Below are 27,728 nucleotides of genomic sequence, written 5' to 3' on the forward strand. Positions count from 1 at the left end.
GTGCATGTGTTAGACAAACCTTGGCATGAGAACTTAACAAGGCTATGCTGCCTTCTCTGCTTGCTTTGTTGATGGGAAAATAGCCTTAGGAACTGAAATAATGGCTGCTTGGAGGTTAGTAGTACATTGAAACAGAATTGGTCTGATACCTTTAACTTTTAAGAACATTAATTGCAGTTTTCACTTCCAAATCTTGAGGAACAAACTCTGAGACGCTTCTGAATTGGCATTTGTATAATTACTGTGAATATTAAATACGCTAAAAAAAATCGTCTGTGGGTTAATTATTTTATTGTTATTGACTTGAAATATTTAGTCATTATGTTAATATGTATTTGTTTATATTTTGCCACCCTCCCCCCCCCCAAAAAAAAAAAAAAGAAAAAAAATTTCTAACCCTGGTATGAAATTCAGTCTTTCAGGTGAGCACTCAAAATATAGTATTTCAAGAAAGGGGAAAAATATAATTTTAAGAGAATAGTTTTTATTGTATTTTTTTTAACTTAAAGTACAAATGGCTAGGCTATTTTCTAGTGAAATCTTTTACTGCTTTTGGTCTTAGCCATCTTGTGATTTCACCCAGACTCTAGTGAAGAAGGGGAAAATTGGAGTGCAAGAATAAGATCACACACTTTCATTTTCTAATTGAGAAGAGCATATACTTCAAGTGCTGTTTTTCTGACTTGTGAGATTGGGTTTGGAAGCGGTGGCAGAGAAGTGCTGCAGAATATCAAAGTAGCTGGAGTCCTTTGGTTGCTTGCCCCCTAAATGAGGTCTACACTGGTCATTGGAACACTGCAAGTTGTTACAATTCCTATACTACTTCAAAATTGCGCTGTTAATTATTTTAAAACTTCCTTGTGTATACGAATAGGTTTAATTAATCTTTAAAAAAGTATTAATAGTCATTATTCCTTCTGGAAGTTGAAAAATTATTAGAAAATCTGCAATGTTTGTTTTTCAGTTAGTTCTAGATATCTTCTGCCAGTCGTCACAAACTCAGGCAATCACTTGTCATCCCCATATGGAATATTAGAATATCAAGTTTTCAAATAATTATGCGACTTGCCGGCATGAAAGAAGATTATATGCTGGTGTGCTTCTTTTCAGACTTGGTCTCTTAATTTTCTTTTTTTATTTCCCAGTACTAAGCTGTGCTGTGGGTGAAAAACGATAACTAAAATTTATTAGTACATAAGTTTCTAATTTTTAAGGCAACACACACAGCTTAATAATATGACCTTAGAAAACACTGAATAGATGTCATAATGATATCTTTATATTTTGGCTTCTGTACTTAACAAGTAATCAGATTATATATAAATGTAATTACATTAATGTTTCCTTAATATCAGGCTTTTTTAAAATGGCATAATCAAGTATTTAGAAACTAAGAAGCGCAACAAACAGTGATATCTGTGGAATCTTAATTTGGATTTGTGCAAGTAATGCAAATAGGTGGATAGTTATCCATTCTTATTTCTTTTATTTTCAGTTAGTTTGTAGTTCTTTGCCTCATTTCCTAAATACCATTTTTTGTCCATAAAGGCTTTTCTGATGCTTGTTACCATACTATTTGAATAGTATAGATGCTAAATGCATTTCTTGTCAATGATTTGTGAAATAACATGGTGATATTACTTCAGTTCTTCATCTGTCTGTAAAACTGCAGTTTCAAACCAAATTGCCAATTTATATGTCCAGTTAGATAGAGATTACTAGATCTTGATTTTTTTTTCAGAGTACTTAGTATTTTTATAGCTATTATGTGCTCAAAGCACAACTTGCAATTTGTGAAGATTCAGTATTTCTTCAGGCCCCCATGCTTCAAGTGGGAACCCAGAAGAAAGGAACAGACAACTAGTGACTATCTCTTGAAAAGTTTTTAAAGGACCTAGCATCTCACAGGAGAGAGTCTGGGTAGATTCCAGCTCCACTGCAATGACATTCAGTTGCCTTAGCCACATCACCCAGTTCTTCTCCAGTAGGCTTCCTCTTTTTCAGTATGTTTTTTTCCGGCTTCTGTAGCAAGGCACCAGTTCTACAGACAGTAGTTTCATTCTCTCTAATTATGCTTCATTCCCCAAGCACCATCCATCTGGTGTACATGAAAGAAGTGGAATTTGATGGAGGAAAGTAATATGTGAACCTGTCATTAAATGTTGTGAATATAACATATAGAAACAAAGGGGCTGAAGTAGGATGGCATAAGGACCCTTGAATCGGGTATTTCCTAGTGTTTGAGTGCTTGCCTTCTGCAATCTTAATACATTCTCTTAATACAGTTTGTGCTAATGTCATTTTTAAAGCTTTCTCAAAAGCCAAACTGAAAAAACAAAAATCTGTCATATGGAACCATTTAGACCCCTACATGGGTTATCAGCCTTTAGTTTCACAACCTTTAGATTCACAGATTTTTTTTTTTTTAACCACATAAGCTGAGTGACCTGTCAGCATTACTGGGCTGTTATCTCAATGGAAAGTCATTAAGGCTAGGGACAGACATTATACACAGACCTGTTTAAGTTATCAGAAACTGGTTTAGACCTGTAACAGACCATATGTTCATTGCACACAAACTGGTTTGAAAATGGCTGAAACCAGTCTGAGATGAACCTGGTTGAATGTAGTATCAGACTTACCTGATTTGGGTCAAACTGGTTTATGCAGTGTCTGTCCCAGACCTCTTCCTGGTTTAAGTTAAACCAGACTCCCTCAGCATCCCGATATGCTGTCTGGGCTGGGCGGGGTGGGCTCTGCTCCACAGCAGAGCTGGCCCCTCCCTTCTGCTCCCTGGCTGGAGCTGTGGCAGAGACTGCAGGTGTCTGCCTGGTTTCCCTTTACTCCCCACCTCGCCTCACCACTTTTTGCTAAGCAGGGATTTCCTGGTCCCCTCTGCCTTCTACAGACACCTCTCAGCATTAGTTAGCAGACCACATGCTGGCTATGGTCCATGCTATGGCAGATGGGACAAAGGCAGAATCAACATGTAGCTGGTAATGTTCCTCAGTTCTATAAATGAGCTGATGAGCATTGAGTTAAGGTGGATAAACATTGAGTTATTAATTCCCTGCTGGGCTGGTCAGGAGTGGGGTAACCCCTCCCTAATCGGTGTCCTGCTGGGACCTGGCTATGCCCCTCCTCCCCAGCTCAGCTCTGTGGAAGGGAAAGGAAGGGAGGGCTGCTTTAGCGTCCCCCAGCTTCTAGCGTGAGCCAGTGCCAGCATATGCTTGCATTTTTCAGTCCAGAGGTGATGTCTGTGCAGTTACAAATGGATCCAGTCTAGGAAGGTTAGATTAACCTGCAAAGATTGAATCAGTTCAGGCTCAAGCTTTTTGAATGTTTGTCCCTAGCTTAAAAGAAAAGGGCATACATGGAATACTAATGGGATTTATAGTTATTCTGGACTTTCGGAAGGCCTTCGACACTGTCTCTCACCCCGGTCTCATTAAGAAACTGGGGGACTGTGGTGTCGACACCTACACAGTCAAATGGATTGCCAGCTGGCTGGAGGGCCACACCCAGAGAGTGGTAGTGGATGGGTCATTTTTGACCTGGAGGGATGTGGGCAGTGGGGTCCAGCAGGGCTCAGTCCTCAGGCCTGCACTGTTCAATATCTTCATCAGTGACTTGAACGAGGGGGTAAAAAGCAACCTGTTCAAATTGGCTGACGGCATTAAGATGTAGGGGGATGTGGGCATGTTAGGAGGAAGGAATATGCTACAATCGGACCTAGATGGGTTACAGGGGCAGGCGGACGAGAATAGGATGGGATTCAACACTGACACGTGCAAGGTGATGCACCTCAGGAGGAACAACCGGCACTATACCTATAGGTTGGGGAACTCCCCTCTTGTCAGCATGGAGGCGGAAAAGGATTTTGGGAGTCATAATTGCTTCCAAGATGAACGTGGACCGGCAGTGTGGAGGGGCAGTAAGGAAGGCCCACCGCACCTTGTCATGCATCTGCAGATGCATCTCGAGCAGGTCCAAGGAGGTGATCCTCCCCCTCTATGCGGCACTGGTCAGGCCGCAGCTGGAGTACTGCGTCCAGTTCTGGGCGCCGCACTTTAGGAGGGATGTTGACAACATGGAGAGGGTCCAGAGGAGGGCCACTCGCATGATCAGGGGGCAGCAGGGCAGGCCCTATAAGGAAAAGCTATGGGACCTGAACCTGTTCAGCCTCCACAAGAGAAAGCTGCAGGGAGATGTAGTGGCCTGTTACAAACTAGTTAGGAGGGGACCAGCAGGCATTGGGGGAGCCCCTGTTCCCCTGAGCACTGCCAGGAATGACTAGGAATAACAGTCACAAGCTGGCAGATGGGGAGATTCAGGCTAGACATCAGGAGGCGCAACTTCACGGTCATCACGGCTAGGGTCTGGAACCAACTTCCAAGCGAAGTGGTGCTGGCTCCTACCCTGGGGGTCTTTAAGACGAGGCTTGACAGTCACCTTGCTGGGGTTGTTTGACCCCAGTACTCTTTCCTGTCATGGCAGGGGGTTGGACTTGATCATCTCCTCAGATCCCTTCCGACCCTACTAACTATGAACTATGAAAGAAAGGATAAGCCTCAGCTCCCTCCCACACTCAGCCTGGGAATAGCCTGGCACTGCCCTATCCCCAGCCCACCCTGCCCCATGCAGATCCAGGGGCACATGCCCTCCTAGGGTGCACACAGCTGCGAGGAGCCACCTGCACATCCCAGATGAGCTGCGAGTCTGTCCTGCGCCTTCCCCAATCCCCGCAGCCCCACTCTCTCCCTTACTGCGGGGGTCTACAGGAACAGGGCTAGTGCTATAGCCCGGCAGCCAACCCTTCATGACCCAGTGGTTGGGAACCCCTGGTTTAGTCCCGTGTTTTCCAGTCATAGATGCCCTTATACTTTTGTCCTTACCATGAATCAAAATTTTATTACCTTACCTTGTACTCCTTTGTTAGTTGCTAGGCAGCTGAATGGTCATGCCAACACATGGTTCAAGTTTTAGATTGTTGTCTTTAGTAGGCGTGTTAAACAGTTCAAACAAATTTCATATTCTTCATATGGCACAGGTCTACTTATTGCACTGTTTGTTTAGTCTAGATGTAAATTTAGCTGGGTATGATTCTGTTAACTGTTTCACTGTAAAATACGTATTTGTGTATATACATACCTACTTACAAATACGTATTTTTACAGTAAAGCCATTAACAGAACACACATGTGCACAAACACATATACCCGCAGGTGCATCTGGCCAGCTTGCCATTCCCGTTGGTTTTAACTTTCTACTTTCTGTGTACGTTTGACACTATCACCTAGGATATTGTTACTGAAACGCACGCTGTTTGGAGATGCAAGTGATTTTAGGATAAATGGTACTTAAACTGGTTTTACACTTTTCAAAGATAGGATTGCTACTTATTTTAAGGTACTTTACGCACAATGAAGGTATTGTGGAAATGGTATGTTAAGCAAAGCAGTGGTATTTATGTATCATTGGTGGGGGGGTTGTTTGTTTTTGTTTTGTTTGAACAAAAACTTGAGCTGGAGAATACTGTTTATGCTCTGTATGCTGTCATCTTCAGGTCTTTTCACTCCACATTTAAGAAGAGCAGACAGATGGCAACATCCAGTGAAGGTAGTAAAAAGTATGTTTCCAAATGAAAGAGGCTGAAAACACGTTTCTCTTCATTTTACTTTGGAGGTGAATAGTTGAGAACAAGATCCAGTTTTAAAAAACAATGAATGATACAGAGAAGGCAAGTTGGGTGCCTGTACATTTTTTTTCTTGTATTACTAGAATAAAGAGAGAGCCAGCAAAATTACAAGGAACAATTAAAAGTGAATAAAAGGAAATACTCACATGAACATGCACCTGCCCCCCCCCCCCCGAGGCTGTTATAAACCTATGAAAAAAGGTTTGTAATAGAAATCAGGACAGATGTTTAATGTAAATAGTGTTCCTCTCTCTTGAATGATTTAAAGAGAACAGCATGGTGAGCTCTAGAAAGAAGATGGGTAATCACAACGGTAAAGCAATGAGAGTATTTTAAAGTATTATAGGTTACCCCAAGTCAAGCAGCTTTTAAGTAAGTATATGCATAAGTCTCATTTGGAAGAATTGAAACCCGATACTTACTGGTTCCCCTGGGTTTTCCTGTTGATTTAAGCAACTTCTCCATGCCAAAAAAGAAGAGAAGCAAGAACTGGAAAGAACATTGAGATTTCCTTCCCTGTAGTGTTAGCACATGGTATATTGTTTACCACCAAATGACTGGGTCCAGCAACAGCTTTGATGGCAAAAGGATATTGTGTTTTTTCTCATACTCCAGGCAACAGCATTGATGAAGTCAGTAGTGTTTACACTTCTGTTAAGCTGTGTCAAAAATGTTAGGAGAAATTTTGCCCAATAAACTGAAATTAAAGCACAAAAGTATAGCTAAGGTAACAACTTTTCTTAGCTTTCATAGATTAGATTTTGTAGATTTTTTTAGGGTCGGAAGGGACCTCAGAAGATCATCAAGTCTGGCTCCCCGCCCCTGGGCAGGAAAGAGTGCTGTTGTCAGATGACCCCAGCCAGATATTTGTCCAGTCTCCTCTTAGGGGTTTGTAAGATAGGGGAGAGCACCATTTCCCTCAGAAGCCCATTCCAGACTCTGGTAACCCTTACCATAAAGAAGTTCTTCCCAATGTCCAGTCTGAATCTGCTCTCTGTCCGTTTGTGACTGTTGTTTCTAGTTACTCCAAGGGGTGCCCTAGTAAACAGAGTATCTCCTATTTCTTGCTGCTCCCCCCTGATGAATTTGCAGTTTGCCACTAAATCACCTCTCAGCCTTCTCTTGTGAAGGCTGAAGAGATCCAGGTCCCTCAACCTGTCCTTATAGGACCTTCCCTTCAGGCCCCTAACCATATGAGTGACCCTCCTCTGGACCCTCTTAAGGTTATCCACATCCCTCTTGAAGTGTGGTGCCCATAAACTGGACACAGTACTCCAGCTGCGGGCTCAGCAGTGCCACATAGAGAAGTATCACCTCCTTAGACCTGTTTGTGATGCACCTGTTAATGCATGATAGAGTGTGGTTAGCGCTGTTGATCACTTTGTCACATGGTTGACTCATGTTCATCTTTGTGTCGACTATTACTCAAAGATCCCTTTCTGCTTAGAAGGTGATCTCCCAGTCTGTATTGGTGATTCCATCTCCCTAGGTGCAGCACCCTGCACTTATCTTTGTTGAACTGCATCCTATTTTGTTCTGCCCACCTTTCCATCCTTTCCATACCTACCTGGATCCATTCCCTACCCTCCAATATGTCTGCCTTGCCCCATAATTTGGTGTCATCTGCAAATTTGGACAGTGTGCTCTCCACTCCCTCTTCCAAATCACTGATGAAGAAATTGAACAGTACTGGCCTGAGGACCGAGCCCTGGGGGACACTGCTGCCCATATCTTTCCCAGTCGATACTGACCTGTCCACCACCACTGTCTGGGTGCATCCCATTAGCCAATTGGCAACCCACCTGACCATGTAATCATCTAAGTTACAGTCGCTTAATGTTTTTAGTGGGTAAAAAAGCTGAAGTTATACTGTAACAAGGGGCTGAATTCTTCTAGATTCTCCCTTTGCCTTACCTTCCTCTGGATCATCACTTCAGAATTTTCCTTCATCTGGGGAGGATCTAACTGTGGGTGTCTTTAGAATTTGTCAGTGTTGCTCTATGGATTAGTGAGAGCAGTCCTTTCAGTGTTGTGTAAGGAATTTCTCACTGGGCTCAGTGCACTACTTCTGACCCTTTACCAGCTTACTGTGTGTGAAGTGTAACAACATTGTGTGCGGCTTGTAACAATTAGCTAGTAATTTAGTAACAGGACTTAGTTTACCGTATTTGATAAACTACCCAGTACTGGGTTGTCACTCAGTTTAACATTTGCATGTTTAGTTTGCAACAAGTAATTGCCAAAATAAAGTATCCTATATTATTTTTTTAAAATTATTCGGACTTTCTTCCCATGACAGAAACATTAAGTACGTAACAGTAGCGTGGCAGAAGGCAGGGTAGATGTGCATCTTGTAGACTAACCCAGTCAGATGCGTAACTCTTCTGGTCATGAACAGTAGTATGGTTAGCATTTTTCTTAATCGTTTGAGACATTTCGCTTACTGCTAATGTTTAAGAATGGAAAATCGTCTGTCAACTACTGAAGCTTGTGGAAATATATTTCTATAAACTCAAAACACTTTATTGAATAGATTCACAATACATAAATAGCTATCTCAAAGAAACTCCATTAAAAACTTTGAGACGTTACTAAAATGTTTTTTGACAGTTTTGATCATTGAAGATAACTTTGTTTTCAAATATAACTTTTAATAATGACACAAACAAACATTTCCAATCTACCTTGTCAATGTTATTTCAGGCCAAAGTTCTTGATTTGTAAAATCACTTTCCAAAAATGTCAATTTTTTATGATTTAAGTTTGTTGGTTATCACTCATAGTCATGAATTTAATCATTTTTCATCAGTTTTGCTGTGAAGTAGGTGAGTGAAAGTTCTTATTTAAACCTAAATGTATTAAATATTTTCAGAAGGACTTCGTAAAGTGTTTGGCCAAGGAACATTTTGTTTTAAATGTTAGTCTTATTACTTTTCTAGTGTGAAAGTCCCATTTTAAACAGGTACTTAAAGTCCATGAATACATACTTTGAGATTCTATAATTACATGTAAGCTCTTACAGCCTCTGCAAGATCGAAAGGATATGGTTAGAGTTCTGTCTCCAGGGAGAAGAGCATGCTATTTAGGGTGGCCATTGGTCCTGTTTTATACTGAACTGTCCTGTTTCTAAACCCTTTGTCCCCTGTCTATTTCTAAATGAGGAACAGATTGCAAAAAGTCCTGTTTTTCAGTTCACTGGGGGAAATGCATGTAAATCATTTGTCCTCGTGATTCTGATGGCTGTGCCTAGAGGTTAGACTGTGCTCAGCCAGGAGGAGCAGGGTTCCCAGCCAGGTAAGGAGGGAAGCAAGTGGCCTTTTTGTGATAGCCATGCTCCTTGCTGCTGATTGCCAAGGGGCACAGTGGCCCCATCCCTCGCTGCTGATTGGTTGAGGAGGTGGCAGCCCCACCCCTCACCAGTTTTGGCCAAGGGGGCCTGTCCCTCACCAAGGGAAAGTCTGTATTCTGGGGACGCATCAGTGGTCACCCTAATGCTACTACTTTATCTTTCCTAAAGATCAGTAGAGGTTGAAATGTAGGTTAACCTAGAGGTTGAAAGAGATCTTGGTAGTTGAGCTTTAGTAATCTTACAGTCTGCCACTTTCTTGGTATGGGCACATTTATACTGATAAAGGGTAGGTCTGTCTTTTTTTTTTTTTTTTTTTTTAGGCTTTAAAAATTATTTTCTTCACCTATATGGGTATATTACTATTTTGACCTAATGCCATATTGCTGAAAAGTATATTTTCTTAACGTATGGCAATATTAACACTACTCTATTAAAGGGCATGTTTTTGGATAGGGCAGAATATAAATATAAATGAATAAAGAAATACAAATTGCGCAATATGTACTCTCTGAGCAAATGTATCTGTAACAGTTTATCAGCCAGGGTGGTGAATTACTGCCTAGACCTGCAGGGACAACGTTCCTAAGGAAACCTCTCTCCAGATATGTTCTCCTGGTGCTATTCCTATAGCTCTATGAAGGCAATGACTGTTTTCCCTTGTAGGGCCTGCACACAGTTTATTGTAGTATTCCTTCTAACATGCTTTGGGATATGGCATTTTTTTTAAACCAGAGACCTGCCAGTAAGGGTTGAACAGAGTAGGAAAGCCTTATTCATATGTACCAGTGCTTACAAAACCCTTTGCAAATAACTTTGTTAACACTCCACAGACTTAAAACAATCTGACTTTTATGTGCCTTTGGCGTTTATGTACATCTGTATCAGCAGATATATGAATGTCCATAGATTGCAACTACTGGAATTTGTAAAGTTCTGTCACTTTAAGAGTTTTAAATCCATGTATGACCTCTCCTCCACATTGCTAACTTGTAATTTTAGTGGAGGTTTCTAGCTTTAAAATATCTCTAGGGAACTGACTCTGCATATGTGCAATTTGAAGGTTACTGATATTTTCAGGCTTTGCACTCTGAGATTAGTGCTTGGCTCTGTAGAGAGCCAAAGTGTTCAAGATATCTTGTAGCTCGGATATGCAGAACATCATTATGCTGCTTTATTAAAAGAATACAGGTTTTTGAGAACAAATTTAAATGGTTTGAGGTCAGCAAGGGGAGGATGAAATCTTTTGGACTTTTAGTTATAGTTTGTGAGGAACTTTTCCAGCCTCTAAGGCTTTGTCATTACTTCGGGGGGGGGGGGAGAAGCTTTTAAACCTAGGTTCACCCATAGTTTTTAATAAACTAATATGAAAATAATACACTTGTCCTGTCTTTGCTAGGGTCGGACTACCATGATGATCCAGGTAATACGGGAGAAGGAAGGCTTTTTTGTAATGGCTTTTATTAGAGCAGCTGTATAGTTGAGTGAGAGGTTAGACAAGTTTTTGTGCACAAAGTGCGTTTCTTCACTAGGGTTTTACCCTGAGTTAGTAAAATAATTTAACTTGTTCCTCTGCCCTGCCCCCCAAAGACAAGACTTATGTTACAACCAACAGTTTAGAAAATGTTTAAAGCAGTTACTAATTTCTGTCTGTGTGCTCCTCCTACAGTATGTAGGTTGATTCAATGTCAGGTACATTTCTTAAGAACATAATGCTTCAAAAACCATATACATACACTGTTATATATGTGTATACTAACCAATTGCCTGTCAGGAATGACGGGGGATGGGGATGGAGTCCTGGGGCCCCCCGTCTGGGCCTGCTCTCCCTTCCCTCCTGCTGCTTGTGGTCTGGGCCTGCTCCCCTTCTTGCCTTCCCCACTCCGTCCCTTGCTTCCCCACCATCATGGCAATGGGTTGCCTTCTGTTAGAACACAAAGAAAGCGTTACAGACAGACGGACAAACGTAGGCTTCTATAATAGGGGAGACCTTGTAGCCGCCTACAAGTTTATCAAGGGAGGACAACAGGGAATTGGTGATTTACCAGAGCACCCCAGGGAATAACTAGGAACAATGGGTGCAAACTAGCAGACAGTAGATTTAGGTTAGACATTAGGAAGAATTTTTTTACAGTAAGGGTGGCCAGAGTCTGAAATGGGCTTCCAAGAGAGGTGGTATTATCACCTAACTTGGAGGTCTTCAAGAGGAGGCTTGACAGTCACCTGGCTAGGGTGATCTGACCTCAGTCCTCTTTCCTGCCAGGGGCAGGGGGTCGGACTTGATGATCCATTGTGGTCCCTTCCGACTCTAATCTATGAATAGAATATGTATGTATGTGTGTGTGTGTGTATGTGTGTGTGTGTATATATATATATATATATATATATATATATATATATATATATATATGTATATATAGGAGTGTACACTTGCTAATTTATTTCAAATTAGATAAATAAACAGTATAAAATAATACTTTGCATTTACGTAATACAGTTTATCAGGCGGTACTGCACCTTTGAAACTTAATATAATTAAAGATACTAATGTCTGTGTAAGGTAGGTGATATTCCTATATAACCAGGAGTAAAGTGAGATGATGACTATAAGTTAACTAATAAAGACATTGGCAGAAATGGAAATAGAATGGCAGGTAACATTTTCACCCTTACTTTGGCTTTTTCATACTGAGTAAAATAACTGGAGTGGCATAAAGACTTTCTCAAGCTCTGGATGTGTTGACACAGATGAGAATTTTCTTGGTGTAAGAAATAAGAATAATCAAAAGCTTGTTTTTCAAAGAACCTTTTACAAGCCTTGATGTTGCAAGTATGCCAGGGACAAGGATCACAGCAGTGTGGGCATTTGGGGAACTGTTGTAGTCTGTAGGCAGGAAGCGCTAGACTGCTGTAATGCAAGATGGACTGTTGGAGCTATCTGTTCCATGGGGTGCTGAGAAGCCCAGAACCGGGCAGGGCCCAAGGATGACTTTGAGAGGCTAATCCACCATTTCTTTGGGTATGGCTTCTGTATGGGACCTCTTAGAGGTACAGAACAGAATCTTTCCCTGTATCTCCTTATAACATCTGAAGGGGAATCAAGGAAAATCTGCAAGTTGGCATTATGACAGAAGTGCAATGGAATTTAAGATAGGAATCTGTTCTTTTCTCAGCAAATGAAATGAGTCAAGGAAGAACTTATAGGTAGGACTGTATAGATAGGACTGAGTAGATCACAGGATCATAAAAAATGAGGGTTGGAGGGGACCTCAAGAGGTCATCTAGTACAATCCCCTGCTCCAAAGCAGGGCCATCCCCAACTATATCATGCCACTCAAGGCTTTGTCTTCCTGGGTATTAAAAACCTCTACTTCTGATATCCAGAATGTGGCGAGAGAAACTTACTTTGGGAACTCCCATATTTTTGAGTACCATACTTTTTTCACACCCAATATAGACTTAACACTATTTTTGCACAAGTATGTATGCACATCATTTGGATTTTTAAACCAGTGTAGCAGATTAAAAAGTGTATCTGCCTTATCTTGGATTTATCACTATGTGAACATCCTTGAGAAACTTGGCTAAGATGGCAAGCAGCTCTATGAATCTTTGCATCATGGTAGCAGAGATACTTAATACTTTGGTGTTTCTTTTGGGATAAGGGTTTTTATAAGGGGAAAGACTAAACATTCTTCTGGCTAAAAAAACAAACAAACAGCCCACTGTAGTTTGTTAGTTGACTTCACCTTAATCTCTAGGCAGCATCAAGGCCTTGGGAGCTATTTTTCTCTTTGTTTCTCTTGGATTTGCAGCCAATTTGTGTAATACATATATTCCCAGAGGATTAGAATTGTACCTGTACAGCACATACTACTGAGCATTAAGCTCTGTTGTTACTGTAAATAGACAGAAGAATAAAGAGACTTTAGAAAGCATTTCTTAGCAAATTAGACTCTCTAACAGATGCCCACTTAACTGCTGTCAGCTTGCAATCTCACTCGCTTTCTGCTTGAAAAAATCACAATAAGAAATTTGCTTCAATAACTATGCTGTATGTGCAAATAGTGTGGCTTCTGTGTATTTAGTGGAAAGTAGAAAGGTTACGTTGGCTCTATACTTTGGCCCCATGCAGCTGTCTTAAGAAATATGTAGGGGAAAACTGGCACCATGAAGTGAGGAATTAGTGCCAGGTCCTTTTTTGAAAAACTTTTTTCATGATAGCCAAACTATTTATGACGGAGATCTTTTGATTCAGTTTATATATGGTAGCTGCTTCTACATTTTTGAAAGGTGTGGAGGTGGCATTGCTTAAGAACAGTATTCTGGCTGTAGCTGATCAGCTGAGAACTCGAAAGGTGGGTGGGAGGTGGGGGTGATTTGAAGATGGAGTATATTTAGTGACGCTTAATGCACTAGCCTCTGTTCATATCAACCAGCCATAGAAAGGGCAGGGAATGGATGGCCACTGTATTTTTAGACTTCATAGATGTTAGGGCTGGAAGAGATTCAGGAGATCGAGTCTAGCACCTTGCCCCAGAAGCAGGAAATCAGCTAAGGTCGAAGGATCCCAGCAAGGCAGAGATGGAACTGGGACTGGCTTCCCAGATTAAGGACAATAAGAAGTCTTTTTTTAAATACATAAGGGGTAAAAAGAAGGTCCCGGGTAATGTGGGGCCCTTGCAGGACGACATGGGTAACTTGGTCATCACACCAGACGGCAAAGCTAACATGTTTAACGATTTCTTTGCTTCCGTCTTCCTAAGTAGGGACCAGAACAGCCACCTCCCTGCCGGGCCCCCCTTGGGCCCTGGGGGAGGCACACCTGGGCGAGGATTTAGTTAGGGAGCTTCTGGAGGGGTTGGACATATTCAAGTCAGCCGGCCCGGATGATCTCCACCCTAGAGTTCTAAAGGACCTGGCCGAGGTCATTGCAAGTCCCCTGGCACGGCTGTACGAGCACTCGTGGTGTTCTGGTGAGGTACCGGAGGACTGGAAGAGGGCCAACATGGTCCCCATCTTCAAAAAAGGCAGGAAGGAGGACCTGGGAAACTATAGGCCGGTTAGTCTCACCTCGATCCTAGGCAAGCTGTTTGAGAAAATTATGCTGGCACACATCCAGGAGGGGCCAGCAGGGGACTGCATGCTTAGGGGCAACCAACACGGGTTCATCAGTGACAGGTCCTGTCAGACCAACCTGGTGGCCTTTTACGATCAGATCACCAGATCATTAGACGCAGGGGTAGCAGTGGATATAATCTTCCTGGACTTCCGGAAGGCTTTTGACACTGTCTCTCACCCTGTTCTCATTAAGAAACTGGGGGGCTGTGGTGTAGACACCCACACAGTCAAATGGGTCGCCAACTGGCTGGAGGGCCGCACCCAGAGGGTGGTAGTAGATGGGTCCTTCTCAACCTGGAAGGATGTGGGCAGTGGGGTCCCCCAGGGCTCGGTCCTCGGGCCCGCACTGTTCAACATCTTCATCAGCGATTTGAATGAGGGGGTAAAAAGCACCCTGTTCAAATTTGCTGATGACACTAAGATGTGGGGGGACGTGGGCACACTAGAAGGAAGCAACAGGCTACAATCAGACCTAGACAGGTTACAAGGGTGGGCGGACGAGAATAGGATGGGTTTCAACACAGACAAGTGCAAGGTGATGCACCTCGGGAGGAACAACCGGCACCATACCTGCAGGTTGGGGAACTCCCCTCTTGTCAGCATGGAGGCGGAAAGGGATCTGGGGGTCATCATTGCTTCCAAGATGAACATGGACTGGCAGTGTGGAGAGGCAGTCAGGAAGGCCAGCCGCACCTTGTCATGCATCCACAGATGCATCTTGAGCAGGTCCAAGGAGGTGATCCTCCCCCTCTATGCAGCACTGGTTAGGACAGGCTGCGGGACCTGAACCTGTTCAGCCTCCAAAAGAGAAGGCTGAGGGGGGATCTTGTGGCCTGTTATAAACTAGTCAGGGGTATTATCAAGATTTTAATGTGAGGTATTTCTGAGTGTATAAGAGTAGAATAGGGTCTCAAGTGGTTAGTGTTAGCACAGTAAATGTCTTCTGGCTGCAGTTAGTTTTCCTTATAGTACCGTGGTATTTTACAATTCAGTTGACTTTCCAACTGGCAAAGTTTGACAAAGCCCTTTGTAAAATCTTAAGAATGAGATTAATGGTATTGCTTAGCTGATATTGCCTTATCTGCTCATATAGTGTACTAAAACAAGTCTTAATGTTTATCTTCATTTTTAGTGATGTCATGACGGCATACTGGACTGTTCTAAAGATGCACTGCAGGTACTGATGGCAAGGGGTCCAATATGAGTGTAAATGATGCTGGAGGAAGACGACGCTTTGAGGACAGTGAGTTCACATTACACATATACCCTGGGAACATTGCTGAAGGGACTATCTATTGCCCCATTACTGCCAGAAAAACTTCAACAGCTGCTGAGGTGATAGACTCTCTCATTAATAAACTCCAGCTAGACAAAACAAAATGTTATGTCTTAGCAGAGGTGAAGGAGTTTGGTGGGGAGGAATGGATTCTCAACCCTACAGACTGCCCAGTCCAGCGCATGATGTTGTGGCCCCGTATGGCACTTGAGAACCGACTGAGTGGGGAGGATTATCGTTTCCTTCTGCGAGAGAAGAATCTAGATGGGTCAATTCATTATGGCAGCCTCCAGTCCTGGTTACGGGTGACGGAAGAGCGTCGCAGGATGGTGGAACGTGGATTCCTTCCTCAGCCACCGCAGAAGGACTATGACGACCTGTGTAGTTTACCAGACTTAAATGAGAAAACACTCTTGGAAAATCTTCGAAACCGCTTTAAGCAGGAAAAAATTTACACTTATGTAGGCAGCATCCTAATAGTTATCAATCCATTCAAGTTTCTCCCTATTTACAATCCAAAGTATGTCAAAATGTACGATAACCATCAGCTTGGAAAGCTGGAGCCCCATATTTATGCTGTGGCTGATGTGGCCTACCATGCAATGCTTCAGCGCAGGAAGAACCAATGCATTGTCATTTCAGGAGAAAGTGGGTCAGGGAAAACACAGAGCACAAACTTTCTGATTCATCACCTCACTGCTCTCAGCCAGAAGGGGTTTGCTAGCGGAGTAGAACAGATTATTCTTGGAGCTGGACCAGTGCTTGAGGTAAGATGAAAGTAATACTAATGATGAAGCTATTTTTGATGTGTTACAAAAAATAGTCCTGATTTTATAGTATGAGTCTGTGTACTGCCCAAATGATAATAGTAAGCAGGATTACCACACTATTACGAATAGTGTGTAGGTGTGTGTCTTTATAAAGCAAATACAGTTTTAATGCTCTTGAAAAAATGCAGTGAATAGTTATTTGGGGAATTTATTAAAAACATTTGTTTTCACTTTAACTAAAATAATCTAAAAATGCATGGAAATCCCAAAATGATTATTTTTAGTTAACAAGAGACTTAATTTAAAAATGGAGCTTACTGCATGTAGTATATTGACTGTGTTACTGTCAGTGTTTAACTGTTAACTTTATTTGAGGTTTTATGCATGAAGATGCTTTGTACTCGGGTTTTGGCACGCCCAAATTGTCTTTCTCCCACCCATCAGGAAAAAAGCTTCTATATACTATATTGTCTTGTACACAGCATGCCCCAGAATATAATGCATGACTTGCTTTTGAAAGGCGGAGTGAGGGGGGAAAGATTTTGCCTTGTAGAGAGCAACTGAGTAGCAGCAGCTAGGGAGCAGATCCTGTCCATTGTTCAGCTCCCTGTGGATCACCCATAAATGGCAGAACCTTTTGCTTACCATATTTCTCACATGTGGTACACACTCCAATTTCCAGCAGGTGGGCTTGTTTGATTCCCCTCCCCCTCCCCCCCCAAGAAAAGGAGTGTCGTATACAAGAAAATACAGTACTTTAATTTTTACATATGGAATGTCACTAAATGTGAATATTTGTAAGAAAAATATTTACCTAGTTGGAAAGTAATTTCATAGCAAAGGAACTTAATGGGTTGCAAGTACTAGAACACTGTATGTTTAAAAATAGCCTTCTTGTTGAAGCTTGTTTAATTTTTTCAATTAGTGGTTATAAAGGCTCCCTGCATCTAAAAGGGTGATCCTTGGCATTCAACATCCTGTGCCAGGGGGAAGTGGTAACATCTGTCTGGGAAACTAGATTGGAAAGAATTTGTTTAGCAATTTGAGGTGGAGTGATGCTACACCTATGTTTAAAGGAAGTTGGTATGAAGGAAGTTTGCTTGCTAGGAAAAAGAATGCTTCTGGGTGGAGGAAACTGCCTTCAGCTGCCTAAAACAATATGTAAAAAGGTGTGCTGTATTGTTTTCTTTTGTGAATTAGTGTCTTGACTGTATATCCAAGGAATTTTATTAGTCTTGTGTTTTTCATTGCTATCCATTATTGGATGTTTAGCAGCAGTCAGTAGTCCCTCCCAAATTTAGATAAATTCCTACTCAGCCCCAGCTTCCTGCAAGGGTCCATTGTTAGGGCAGGGGCAGAAACCCCTAGCCAAAGGAGGGAGGGAACCCAGAGACTGCTGCTGCAGCTGGAGTAAAGGAGGGAGCAGTGACTGGGTGAGAGCCTGGGGCTGCACATTTAACCCCTCACAGGCCTTTGGAGGAAGTAGGGATCTGTGGTTTGGTTTTTCTTTTTTGGAGGTAGTATCACCATGTGTTGAAGTCTTTACTTTTTCATATTCAGCTTTGGATTCTGTGAATTTTAGTAAACCAGTCTGGATGTAAAAAAAACAAAACAACAACAACAACAAAAACCCTATCAATTGTTTTGGACATGCCTTCACTTGGGAGAGACGTTTCCTAGCAAAATAGAGGTGAAAGAAAATCTCAGGGACTTCTACAAAGATTCGCTGCTGTATTGAATCTTTTAAAATAAATAATGATGCACTTTTCCAATTTTCTTTCTTCTAAAGCATCTGCTGTTGTTGGGAAAGACTAGACCTGTGTTTTCTATGAAGTCCATTAAAAATGATCAGATTAGACCCTAAGCTGTAGTTCACCATGTTCAACTATGGTTATCTCAATGCACACCCTGACTTATTTCAAGGTGTGCAGTTCTTTTCCTTTTATAAGCAATGACGGTGGTGGTAACTAGTGATCACAGAGCCATTTTTAAGGCAAAGTATGTAACACCAAAGAACTTAAGAAAAATAGATCCTAAATGAATTGACCAGTCCATACTTATACCAATTTTTTCCCTCCTAAGGCTCACCATTCCCCGAAACTGGAGAAGGTCTAATTTCTTCATGGTTCAGTATCCCATAACCGTTTTTAGTTTCAGCTTGAAGTCATGGACAGATCCCACCTATGCTCCTAGTCCCTTCCTCTTCAACTTCTGAAAGCACTTTTAACTGCTTATAGCCCTTTTGCATATTAGTGCATAGGGTAGCAAAACAGCTGTGTCACTTTAGTCAAGAGTATTGTCATTGCCTTGTAGTTGTCCTGTCAAATGTGTTTTTGGAGACTTGCTTATGCATAGCTACTGTGTTGTTCGCTTGCTTTTTTCCATTAGCCCCGTCTCCCGTTAAGCAAAACTAGTGCATTTTGATCAGTCAGTCAAGTCTTACAATCTGATATGCCTCACTGTTGGTGTTATAGTGTTCATATGGGTATTCTTAGATTATTTCTCAGCATTTTCAGGTCTGTCATGCACAAGATTATTTTTTGAGAAGTGAGACCTACCAATTTTGAATGTGTTAAGACTGTCAGTTCACAAGTAAACATAGGTTTCCATGTTACCCTTGAGTCAGGCAGAGGGCAGAGCAGGGTGGTATCGAAGGACATTTTTACACATGCTCTGGGAGGGGGTGGAGGGTTTTCTTTAATTAGTGAGCCGCATCAATTAAAAGTGTCCAAGCATCATGTGCACCAATGTCCACTGAGCTGAAGAATGGCGGTGGGGTGCTTTGAACTAAAGCTCATTGAATGATAACATCGTCAGCGGTGGATGTGATGCTGGGGTCTGTTGGAGCGTGTTAATTTCCGCGCTCCAGCAGACTTAACCAATCGAGTCTGTTTCCACACGCTGGATTTCCAGCATGTAAGGGTTGGGTCCCTCCACATTTATAAGAGCCCTTAAAGACTAACCTTTTCAGATAAGCTTTTGCAGGCTATAGCCTATGCTTACTTCATTAGATGCTATGAATGGACTTTCAGAGAACAGGATAGAGAAAGGAGGAAAGAATAGGGGGAGGGAGGCATTCCTGAGCGGGGAAGGTGAGTTGAAGAGATCAAAAGGGATAAACAAAGCAGTTAACTCACTGAGGGCATGAGAGATTTTACAAGCTAGTCTGGGTAAATGGGATAGAATCCAGAATCCCTGCTGAGACCACACTCAAGAGAATCCATTCTGTGGTTGATTTCTTGTTCCACAGTTTCTCATACAGGCTTATTTCCCCACACTTCAACTATTAAGTCTTTCATATATTTAATTTATTGTTCAAATGCACCTTCCACATAAGACTTCCTGGCTTACTAACCTGTGGGTGTGTTTAAGCTATTTTAATTCCAGCTTAATCACTTTTTGTGTGGGATCATGCATAAGGAGCCACCTCTCAGTAATATGTATAAAACCTATCAAAATGCATACAGCAGAGTCCACCTACAAAAAGTATCCCCCACATGTCCTTTTAATACAGATGCATGCACTTACAAAGCCCACCCAAGTACATGGTAAATCTATTTAAAGAAAAAAAAAAAAAAAGAAACCTTCCAATGAATTAAACTCCTACATTGTCTGCAGTCAAGAGAACAAACAATGGATCCCTGGCAATCCTTATTGTTCCTGTTCCTTAGCTCTCTCTGTTAGTAAATGCCATTTTAGTATGTTAGTATTGCTGCGATTCAGAAGTTCCTTGTTTCCAAGGGTTGTAATGATTGCTTGCGTTTCTCAGGATCCAAGTGCTTAGACCTGATCTCCTAACTGTTGGCATATAGGGTCTCATAAATTGTTTAGAAGGAGGCATTACTGTAGAAACTAGAGAATTTGTCCTCCATTTTCATGTTTATTCTTTCTAAGATCTCATGCATAATCGTAGGATTCAAGATTGGGAAAATACAATGATGAGTTTTGGTTTTATTCACTAGATCTCTGTCTTGTAGCATGCCAACAAGGGTATTTTCTATTCACAGAATCACTATTTTCCTCAACTTTAGCCATGTGAGGGTGCATACCAATTCCATGGTACCCTTATTTCTACACTCTTCTAGCTGTCTCCAGATTACTCAGCTATATTATTCCGGCTGTCAATAATGGTTATTCCAGAAATTTTTCCAGCTATCAGTTTAATTGAAAACAATCACAGTTGAAGTAGTTTTAAAATTACATTGTTCATGCTTCTGTGTTTTTCCCGTTTCCTTCCTAGAATTTTGGGGCCAATTTCTTCAGCTAGAGTAACTCTGTTGTAGTCAATGGAGTTATGTTGATATCAAGTTGTTTGGTTTATTGTCTGCATTTTTATATTTTTGATCCAGCTTGTGTCACATTTCTGTATCCCTTGCTTCTTCCTTTCTGCTTTTTTCCTTTCCTATTCTTTTATTTTATGTTTTTCCTCCTCAGTCCCAACATTGCCTCTCTTATCCTGTACTGTGACATGCAGGGGGATGCCCAGCACAGCTTGCTTTGGAGTGCAGACCTGTCCCTCTAGTCAATCATGAGAGATAATGGGCATTGATGCATTTCTTTTGTGTTCAAACCTGTAATTTAGGGAATGAGTAACTGAACTAGTTCTACTCCAGGCTGTTATGACACCCACTCTTCCCATGTTTGTATGCTTCCCCCCCCCACCTCTCCACAAGTGCTTCAAATAGCAATGAAGAATTGTGCCTCTGGGAATGGATAGCTCAGATTCATTCTCATTAATGTTGACATGAACAGACTGCATCCTATGCAGTTTCACTGTGCTCCTGTGGCACCCTTGGATATATTGTGTGACACAGTACCATGCATATCCATCTCTGTGAACGTTCCCTTGCAGGGATAATTGGAAAAAGTAATTATGGGATTCCCATGATCCTTGGCCAAATTAGACTTTTGGGGACCACTGTCAAGGCATATCAATATTTTTCATTTAGTAATCTTGGCAATGTCGTTTGACTATTTTACAAACCAAGTCAGTGGTGCGTACAGATTCCTGCTTTCTAAACCTTAGTGCCAACATTTGATGTGTATTAAGTCTTGCATCTATAAAAGGAAATGCCTTTTCACTTTATTTATTTATTTATTTATTTATTTATTTATTTATATTGGCAGAATGTGATTCAGTAGACAAACTTGTTTTGTGCTTGAGCTTCCTGAGTGTGTGACAGATGTGTAATAATAACCCATTTGAGTGGCAGTTTTGACACGTTTGGCATGCTTATATTTGACAAGTCTGGTTTGCTTCAAACAAATCTTGTTAATAAGCTGGTATTCAGTTTCAGTATGTGTGCTGGTATTATTTGAACAGTGTGTTCTAATCAGTCTTTTTTTCCTTGATAAATAATATTATGCAAGTGCTATACCTACTCAGATTGTAGAAAGTATCCAAGTAGGGCTAAAAGGAAGTAACTTATTCTTTGGTTTCTTCTTTATTTCTTGATTTTTGATGTGCTTGTTTTTAAAGTCTCTAATCAAAGTAAAAGTATTTAATTGTTTTCTATACAAAGTTAGCTTTTCCTTTGGTGTAGCCAAGAGGGAATATTCACTAAGAACATGGTTGTCATTTCAAACTAGCTGGCCTACACCTACAAGGATATATAGGTAGGGACCTACTTAAAGCGTGGTTTCATGATGTGTGTGCTGACCGAGCAGTTGTCATCCTAGGTGCCTCCGTGGCCCAGGTTACCGAGGTTTGCAGACCTAACTGAATTAACTTAAGACTTCCTGGTCAGGATCCCATGCAACAAGTCAACATCCTAATCAACTGAAACGCTTCAAACCTCATTTAATTTTTCTGGGCCTGATTTATAAGTGGAAATACTGAGGTAGTCTGAACTCTTTTAGCTGATACTAATGCAGAGCCAAAACTTGTTGTGCTAGTTATGTGTCATTCCCCAGAAAGCTTTACAGATGAATATCATTTTTTTTCTTTTGCATATGGCTTGTCAGGTATTGCCTCAAAGTTTCAAGTCTAGACTACTTGAAAAGAATGCATATGTTGTGAGAGAGGGGGAGTAATTTAAGGTTGGATTTCACCTGTTAAATCAGTTTCTTGGCACTGCTTAAAATTTTAAGACCGTGCCTGTGGGCTCATCTGGAATCTAATCTAATTCTCAGAAAGCTGTGTGAATCAGAAGTTGATGCCAAAACACAGGCTTGGGAAACTAATCAATCTAGATTTTCAGCTCTGAATTCCAAGGAAAATTTCTGAGTACTCTTTTCCCTGTTTGAGCAATCAGGTGTCTTTATAGGGACATTATCGACAGCCTTCCCTGCTAGCATAGTGACTTGGTGAAGTGTGGCCCCAAAATGCCTCTTTTCTCATGACAGTAGTTAACAAGGCTTTGACTACCCCAAATTCACTTTTTCCCAATCCTCTGCTAGGGACAATAACTTTAAAACTTTTAGTTCAGATTTTTTCTTTCTTTTGCACTCCTATCTAAATAACACCAAGATGAAAGCATGCATGCTTATGTAGGGGGAGAGTAATCCTAACCAATAATTTGTCCTGGGCATGCCTTTGTGAACTTGCAGTTAATATTTTGTGCATACACCAGTGTTGGGGCCATATTAGCTTTCAGGAATATTGTAGATGGAAATAAATTTTGAGTCAGTTACTTATCACATGAAGTATCCACTCTACCTTTGTAGCTATACCAGTCCTACTGTCTTCCCTTTTTATATGCACTTTATGCATTTCTAATATGCTTCTTTTAACTCTTGAAGTGACACGCACACAGTTTTTGCAGCTTTGACTTGACTTTTCATGAAGTCATAGTGGACTTTGAGATGAACATGAGTTGTCAGTGTGATGAAATCATCAGCAAAGCTAACCATACTTTATCATGCACCAGCAGATGTATGACAAATAGATCCAAAGAAGTGATACTTTCCCTCTGTGCGGCATTGGTTAGAGAGCAGTTGGAGTACTGCATCCAGTTTTGGGCACTGTACTTCAAGAAGGATGTTGATAGACTTGAGGGGTACAGAGAAGGGCCACTTGTATGGTTAGGGGCTTACAGGACAAGCCCTATGAGGAGAGACTGAGGGACCTGGATCTCTTCAGCCTCCACAAGAGAAGGCTGAGAGGTGATCTTGTGGCTGCCTACAAATTCATTAGGGGGGTGCAGCAAGGGATTGGAGATGCTCTGTTCACCGGAGGTAACAAGGAACAGTGGTCACAAACTGACAGAGAGCAGATTTAGGCTAGATATCAGGAAAAACTTCGTCATGGTAAGGGTGGCCAAAACTTGGAATGGCCTTTCAGGGGAGGTGGTGCTCTTCTTTACTTTGGAGGTCTTTACAAGAAGACTGGAGAGGCATCTGGCTGGGGTCATCTGACACCAGCGCTCTTTCCTGCCTATGCAGGGGGTCGGACTTGATGATCTGTTGAGGTCCCTTCCGACCCTAACATCTATGAATCGATGAAGTTTTTTTATGCTGTACTGAAGAACTTTGTTCTTTCAGGTCCAGGGAGGCAAGCCTAGACCGTCACATCTTGGGGAAGGTGCAGTTGTGATGCAGACCTTTGATTTACCAGTCTTTTGCTAATTTTTCTGGCTGCTCACTCAGTTTGGAGGGAAGTTGGATGCTGCAGAAATCTTCCCACTGTCAGTTACTGTAGGCCTTCAGCCTCAGGGCTTCTCTCTGTTCAAATAATTGTCAGCTCTTTTCCCACTGCCTTCCCTATACCTAGAAGCCTGCTACTTTTTTTTCCTTTAAAGTACACAGGGAGGAAAATAAAAGCAGTCGGGAAGAGCCTTGGGTAGCAGTAGAATTAGGGAGCAAGAATGTTATTTTCTTTCTTGTTGATTCCTAGCCCCATGCAGGAGATCAGAAGAAGTGAAGATCACCTTCCTTTATTTCTCCTGCTTCTTTTAATTGCCTAGAACATTTTTATTTTTAAATTGAAAGCCCAAGTTTTCAACATTCAAATGATTTGCTTGCTAATGCAAATGTTCAAAAACTTAACAATACCTTGTGAAATGCCACTTAAATGAAGTTAAGGATCTAGCTACATGTTTTGGTAAACTTTCTTTATATTTTTCCTCTTTTCTACAAAATAGCAACAAGAAGTTGGAAGACTGAAATCTTGTACAAACAGCCTTAAGCCAGGAACCTCCTTTCAGTACTAAATTCAAATTTTGTAGGAAAAACATCAACATTGATCTGTGATAAAAGTTAGCAGTTTTGGAGTCAACAGGATTTCCTGGTTGAATTTTGGAGTGGGGACAAGCCAGGCTTTATTAAGCGTGTTTACACTCCTATAGAAGATGAGCACTTTCTTCAGTATGCTGTATAGTAACTGGATGAAAACAACTTTTGTAGGTTTTTTTGCAACGTTAATAGATGTATTCAGTTTTATTATTTTGCTTCTATAATATTTATATTTTATTTTATCCACTTCCCTGGGGCAGACTGGTGCAGTGGTACATTAGCATCCCCCGTTGATTTCTGCTCCTTCCAAAGTTTAAAAGCAACAGCCTGGCAGTGGCAGCAGCTTGTCTAGTCGGGCAGTGGTGAGGGAGTCTGTTGCCTTCATGGCTCATCATCATCCTCCTGATCCCATCTAAACTCTTCATTCCATAGTGTTAGTGACACTCTCTTCTTTCTAATGGTCTGGATATTTCATCAGTCAAGCTAGCCTTTGTTTTGCGATTCCAGTTTGCTGTTTGCTGTTTCTGGTAGTGAAGCTACTATTTCACAACCCATTAGATTTTGAAACAAATCATTCTAATGAAGTTCTGCTTGTTTTTGCTTCTATCTTAAGCTGAATACTAGGCCCCTAGCATATTAGTAAAGCTTCTAGCTTATTTTTAACTAGAGAAAAATATATTTTATGTGTGATGATGATCCTTACCATCTGCACCCGCCTTTTTTAAAATTCTAGGTCTGCCCATAACACTCTCTCTCTGCTAGCAACCAGTATGCCTCTTACAAAAGAAAACCCCCAGTGAAATTCTTCTCTAAATGACCAAAATATCCCTACTAAGATAGTAATCATGTGTGTGGTGGGGTTAGACATGTTGTTCTGAGGGGTTTGCTTTAGGTCTTACTGTTTATAACTTTCCCAATGTCATCTTCAACTTGTTTAACTCTTGCGAGGGGCATTCTGTGCCTGGAAACTTGCCCCAGTTATGGTTGGTGCAGTAAAAGACCTCGCTAAACATACCTCTTGCATGTGCCCTGGACTATCATGGGTACTAAAGCACTACAAAACTAATTGCTCAGCTTGGGAAGATTTACAAGGACATCAGCTCAAGCTGAGTACGTCGCCATAGCATCTGTTTTCAAGCATAATTCCTGTGTTCCTTTGAGTTGTTCACTTGCTTAAGAAACCAATTTTGAACAAAATAAATAAAAAATGGAGACAGACTGCTTCACTTATGGTAACTGTGATGAGCAGTTACTGTTGCCAGACAAGGCTAGTATGAAGAATTGAATTTTCCTATTGGTATACCTATGATTACTCAGTTTGGTTTCCATTAAAAGTTAGCATTTAACTTCTGATAGCAACAGACACACCATGGTTTTTCCTAGCAGACACCGACTTGCTTAGAAAATCTTGGGAGTGGTGGCAGCCATTCATCAGCAACTTTAGAAAGCATGCAACTGCTTAAGTAGGTGTTTAAGGCACTGTTAGAAGTTACTTTTTCAACGGCATGGGATAGAAATCTAATTGCCTTTTTAAACAAAAACTTAAGTACTTCCCCGTCCCGTCCTGTTCCCCCCCACCTTACTGGCAAGTGGATTTTTTCAAGCCCTTTTAAAGGATATAATTTTGTTTTTAATCCTAAAGAATTATTTTGTAATACATAGCTTTATTGTCTGTCTTTTTTCTTGGGTAATTTGAATCGGAGAGTTGCTTTAATTCTTGGCAGCTAGGGAATCTGAACACTGTTGTGTACGAGGAAAACAAGTTTTGCTGTTTACATTTGTTATAGTAGTGCTGCTCAGCTTTCATAGTTTCATAGTAGCTAGAGTCGGAAGGGACCTAGGTAGATCATATAGTCCGACCCCCTGCCTTAGCAGGAAAGAGCACCGGGGTCAGATGACCCCGGCAAGGTGCTCATCTAACTTCCTTTTAAAAATCCCCAGGCTAGGAGCCTGCACCACTTCCCCTGGAAGCTGGTTCCAGGCCCTAGCCACCCTGACTGTGAAGTAGCGCCTCCTAATATCTAATCTAAACTTACCCTCCGCCAGTTTGTGACCGTTATTCCTGGTCACTCCTGGCAGCGCACGGGGGAACAGGGACTCCCCCAATACCTGCTGATCCCCCCTGACCAGTTTGTAGCAGGCCACAAGGTCCCCCCTTAGCCTTCTCTTGTGGAGGCTAAACAGGTTCAGGTCCCGTAGCCTATCCTCATAAGGCCTGCCCTGCTGACCCCTGATCATACGAGTGGCCCTCCTCTGAACTCTTTCCATATTGTCCACGTCCCTCTTGAAGTGTGGCGCCCAGAACTGGACGCAGTACTCCAGCTGCGGCCTGACCAGTGCCGCATAGAGGGGGAGGATCACCTCCCTGGACCTGCTCGAGATGCATCTGTGGATGCATGATAGGGTACGATTGGCCTTCTTGACTGCCTCCCCACACTGCCGGCCCATGTTCATCGTGGAGTCAATGACGACTCCAAGATCCTTTTCCGTCTCCGTGCTGGCAAGAGGAGAGTTCCCCAACCTGTAAGTGTGGTGCCGGTTCTTCCTCCCCATGTGCAACACCTTGCACTTATCAGTGTTAAACCCCATCCTATTCTCATCCGCCCACCGTTGCAACCTGTCAAGGTCAGCTTGTAGCCTATTGCACCCTTCTAGTGCACCCACATCCCCCCACATCTTAGTGTCATCAGCAAACTTGAACAGGGTGCTTTCTACCCCCTCATCCAAGTCACTGATGAAGATGTTGAACAGTGCGGGCCCGAGGACCGAGCTCTGCGGAACCCCACTGCCCACATCCTTCCAGGTCGAGAAGAACCCATCCACTACCACCCTCTGGGTGCGGCCCTCCAACCAGTTGGCGACCCATTTGACCGTGTGGGCATCGACACCACAGTCTCCCAGCTTTTTGATGAGGACAGGGTGAGAGACAGTGTCGAAAGCCTTCCGGAAGTCCAAAAAGACTACATCCACAGCAACCCCTGCGTCTAATGATTTGGTGACCTGATCGTAAAAGGCCACCAGGTTGGTCTGACAAGACCTGCCACTGATAAACCCATGTTGGTTGCCCCTGAGCATGCATTCCCCCGCAAGGCCCTCCTGGATGTGTGCCAGGATAATTTTTTCAAAGAGCTTACCCGGGATTGAGGTCAGACTAACTGGCCTGTAATTTCCCGGGTCCTCTTTTTTTCCCTTTTTGAAGATAGGGACCACATTGGCCCTCTTTCAGTCCTCCGGCACCTCGCCAGAGCACCACGAGTGCTCATAGAGCCGTGCCAGGGGTCCCGCAATGACCTCAGCCAGTTCCTGTAGAACCCTAGGGTGAAGATCGTCCGGACCAGCGGACTT

At 42.1% G+C, this 27,728-nt stretch overlaps 1 protein-coding gene across 7 annotated transcripts in view; it reads left to right on the forward strand.

Moving 5' to 3' along the window:
- Positions 1 to 27,728, forward strand: part of MYO9A (myosin IXA) — a 394,408-nt gene that overhangs the window by 83,234 nt on the left and 283,446 nt on the right. For all 7 annotated transcript variants that reach the window (XM_090030154.1, XM_090030158.1, XM_090030161.1 and 4 more), the window contains exon 2: positions 15,298 to 16,208. In XM_090030154.1, coding sequence (XP_089886280.1) covers positions 15,366 to 16,208 — 843 coding nt within the window. In that variant the 5' untranslated portion in view covers positions 15,298 to 15,365. The remainder of the gene's footprint in view (positions 1 to 15,297; positions 16,209 to 27,728) is intronic.

The sequence above is a fragment of the Crocodylus siamensis genome, chromosome 15 (assembly GCF_052110815.1).
Source record: "Crocodylus siamensis isolate JL-2025a chromosome 15, ASM5211081v1, whole genome shotgun sequence".
NCBI lineage: Eukaryota > Metazoa > Chordata > Crocodylia > Crocodylidae > Crocodylus > Crocodylus siamensis.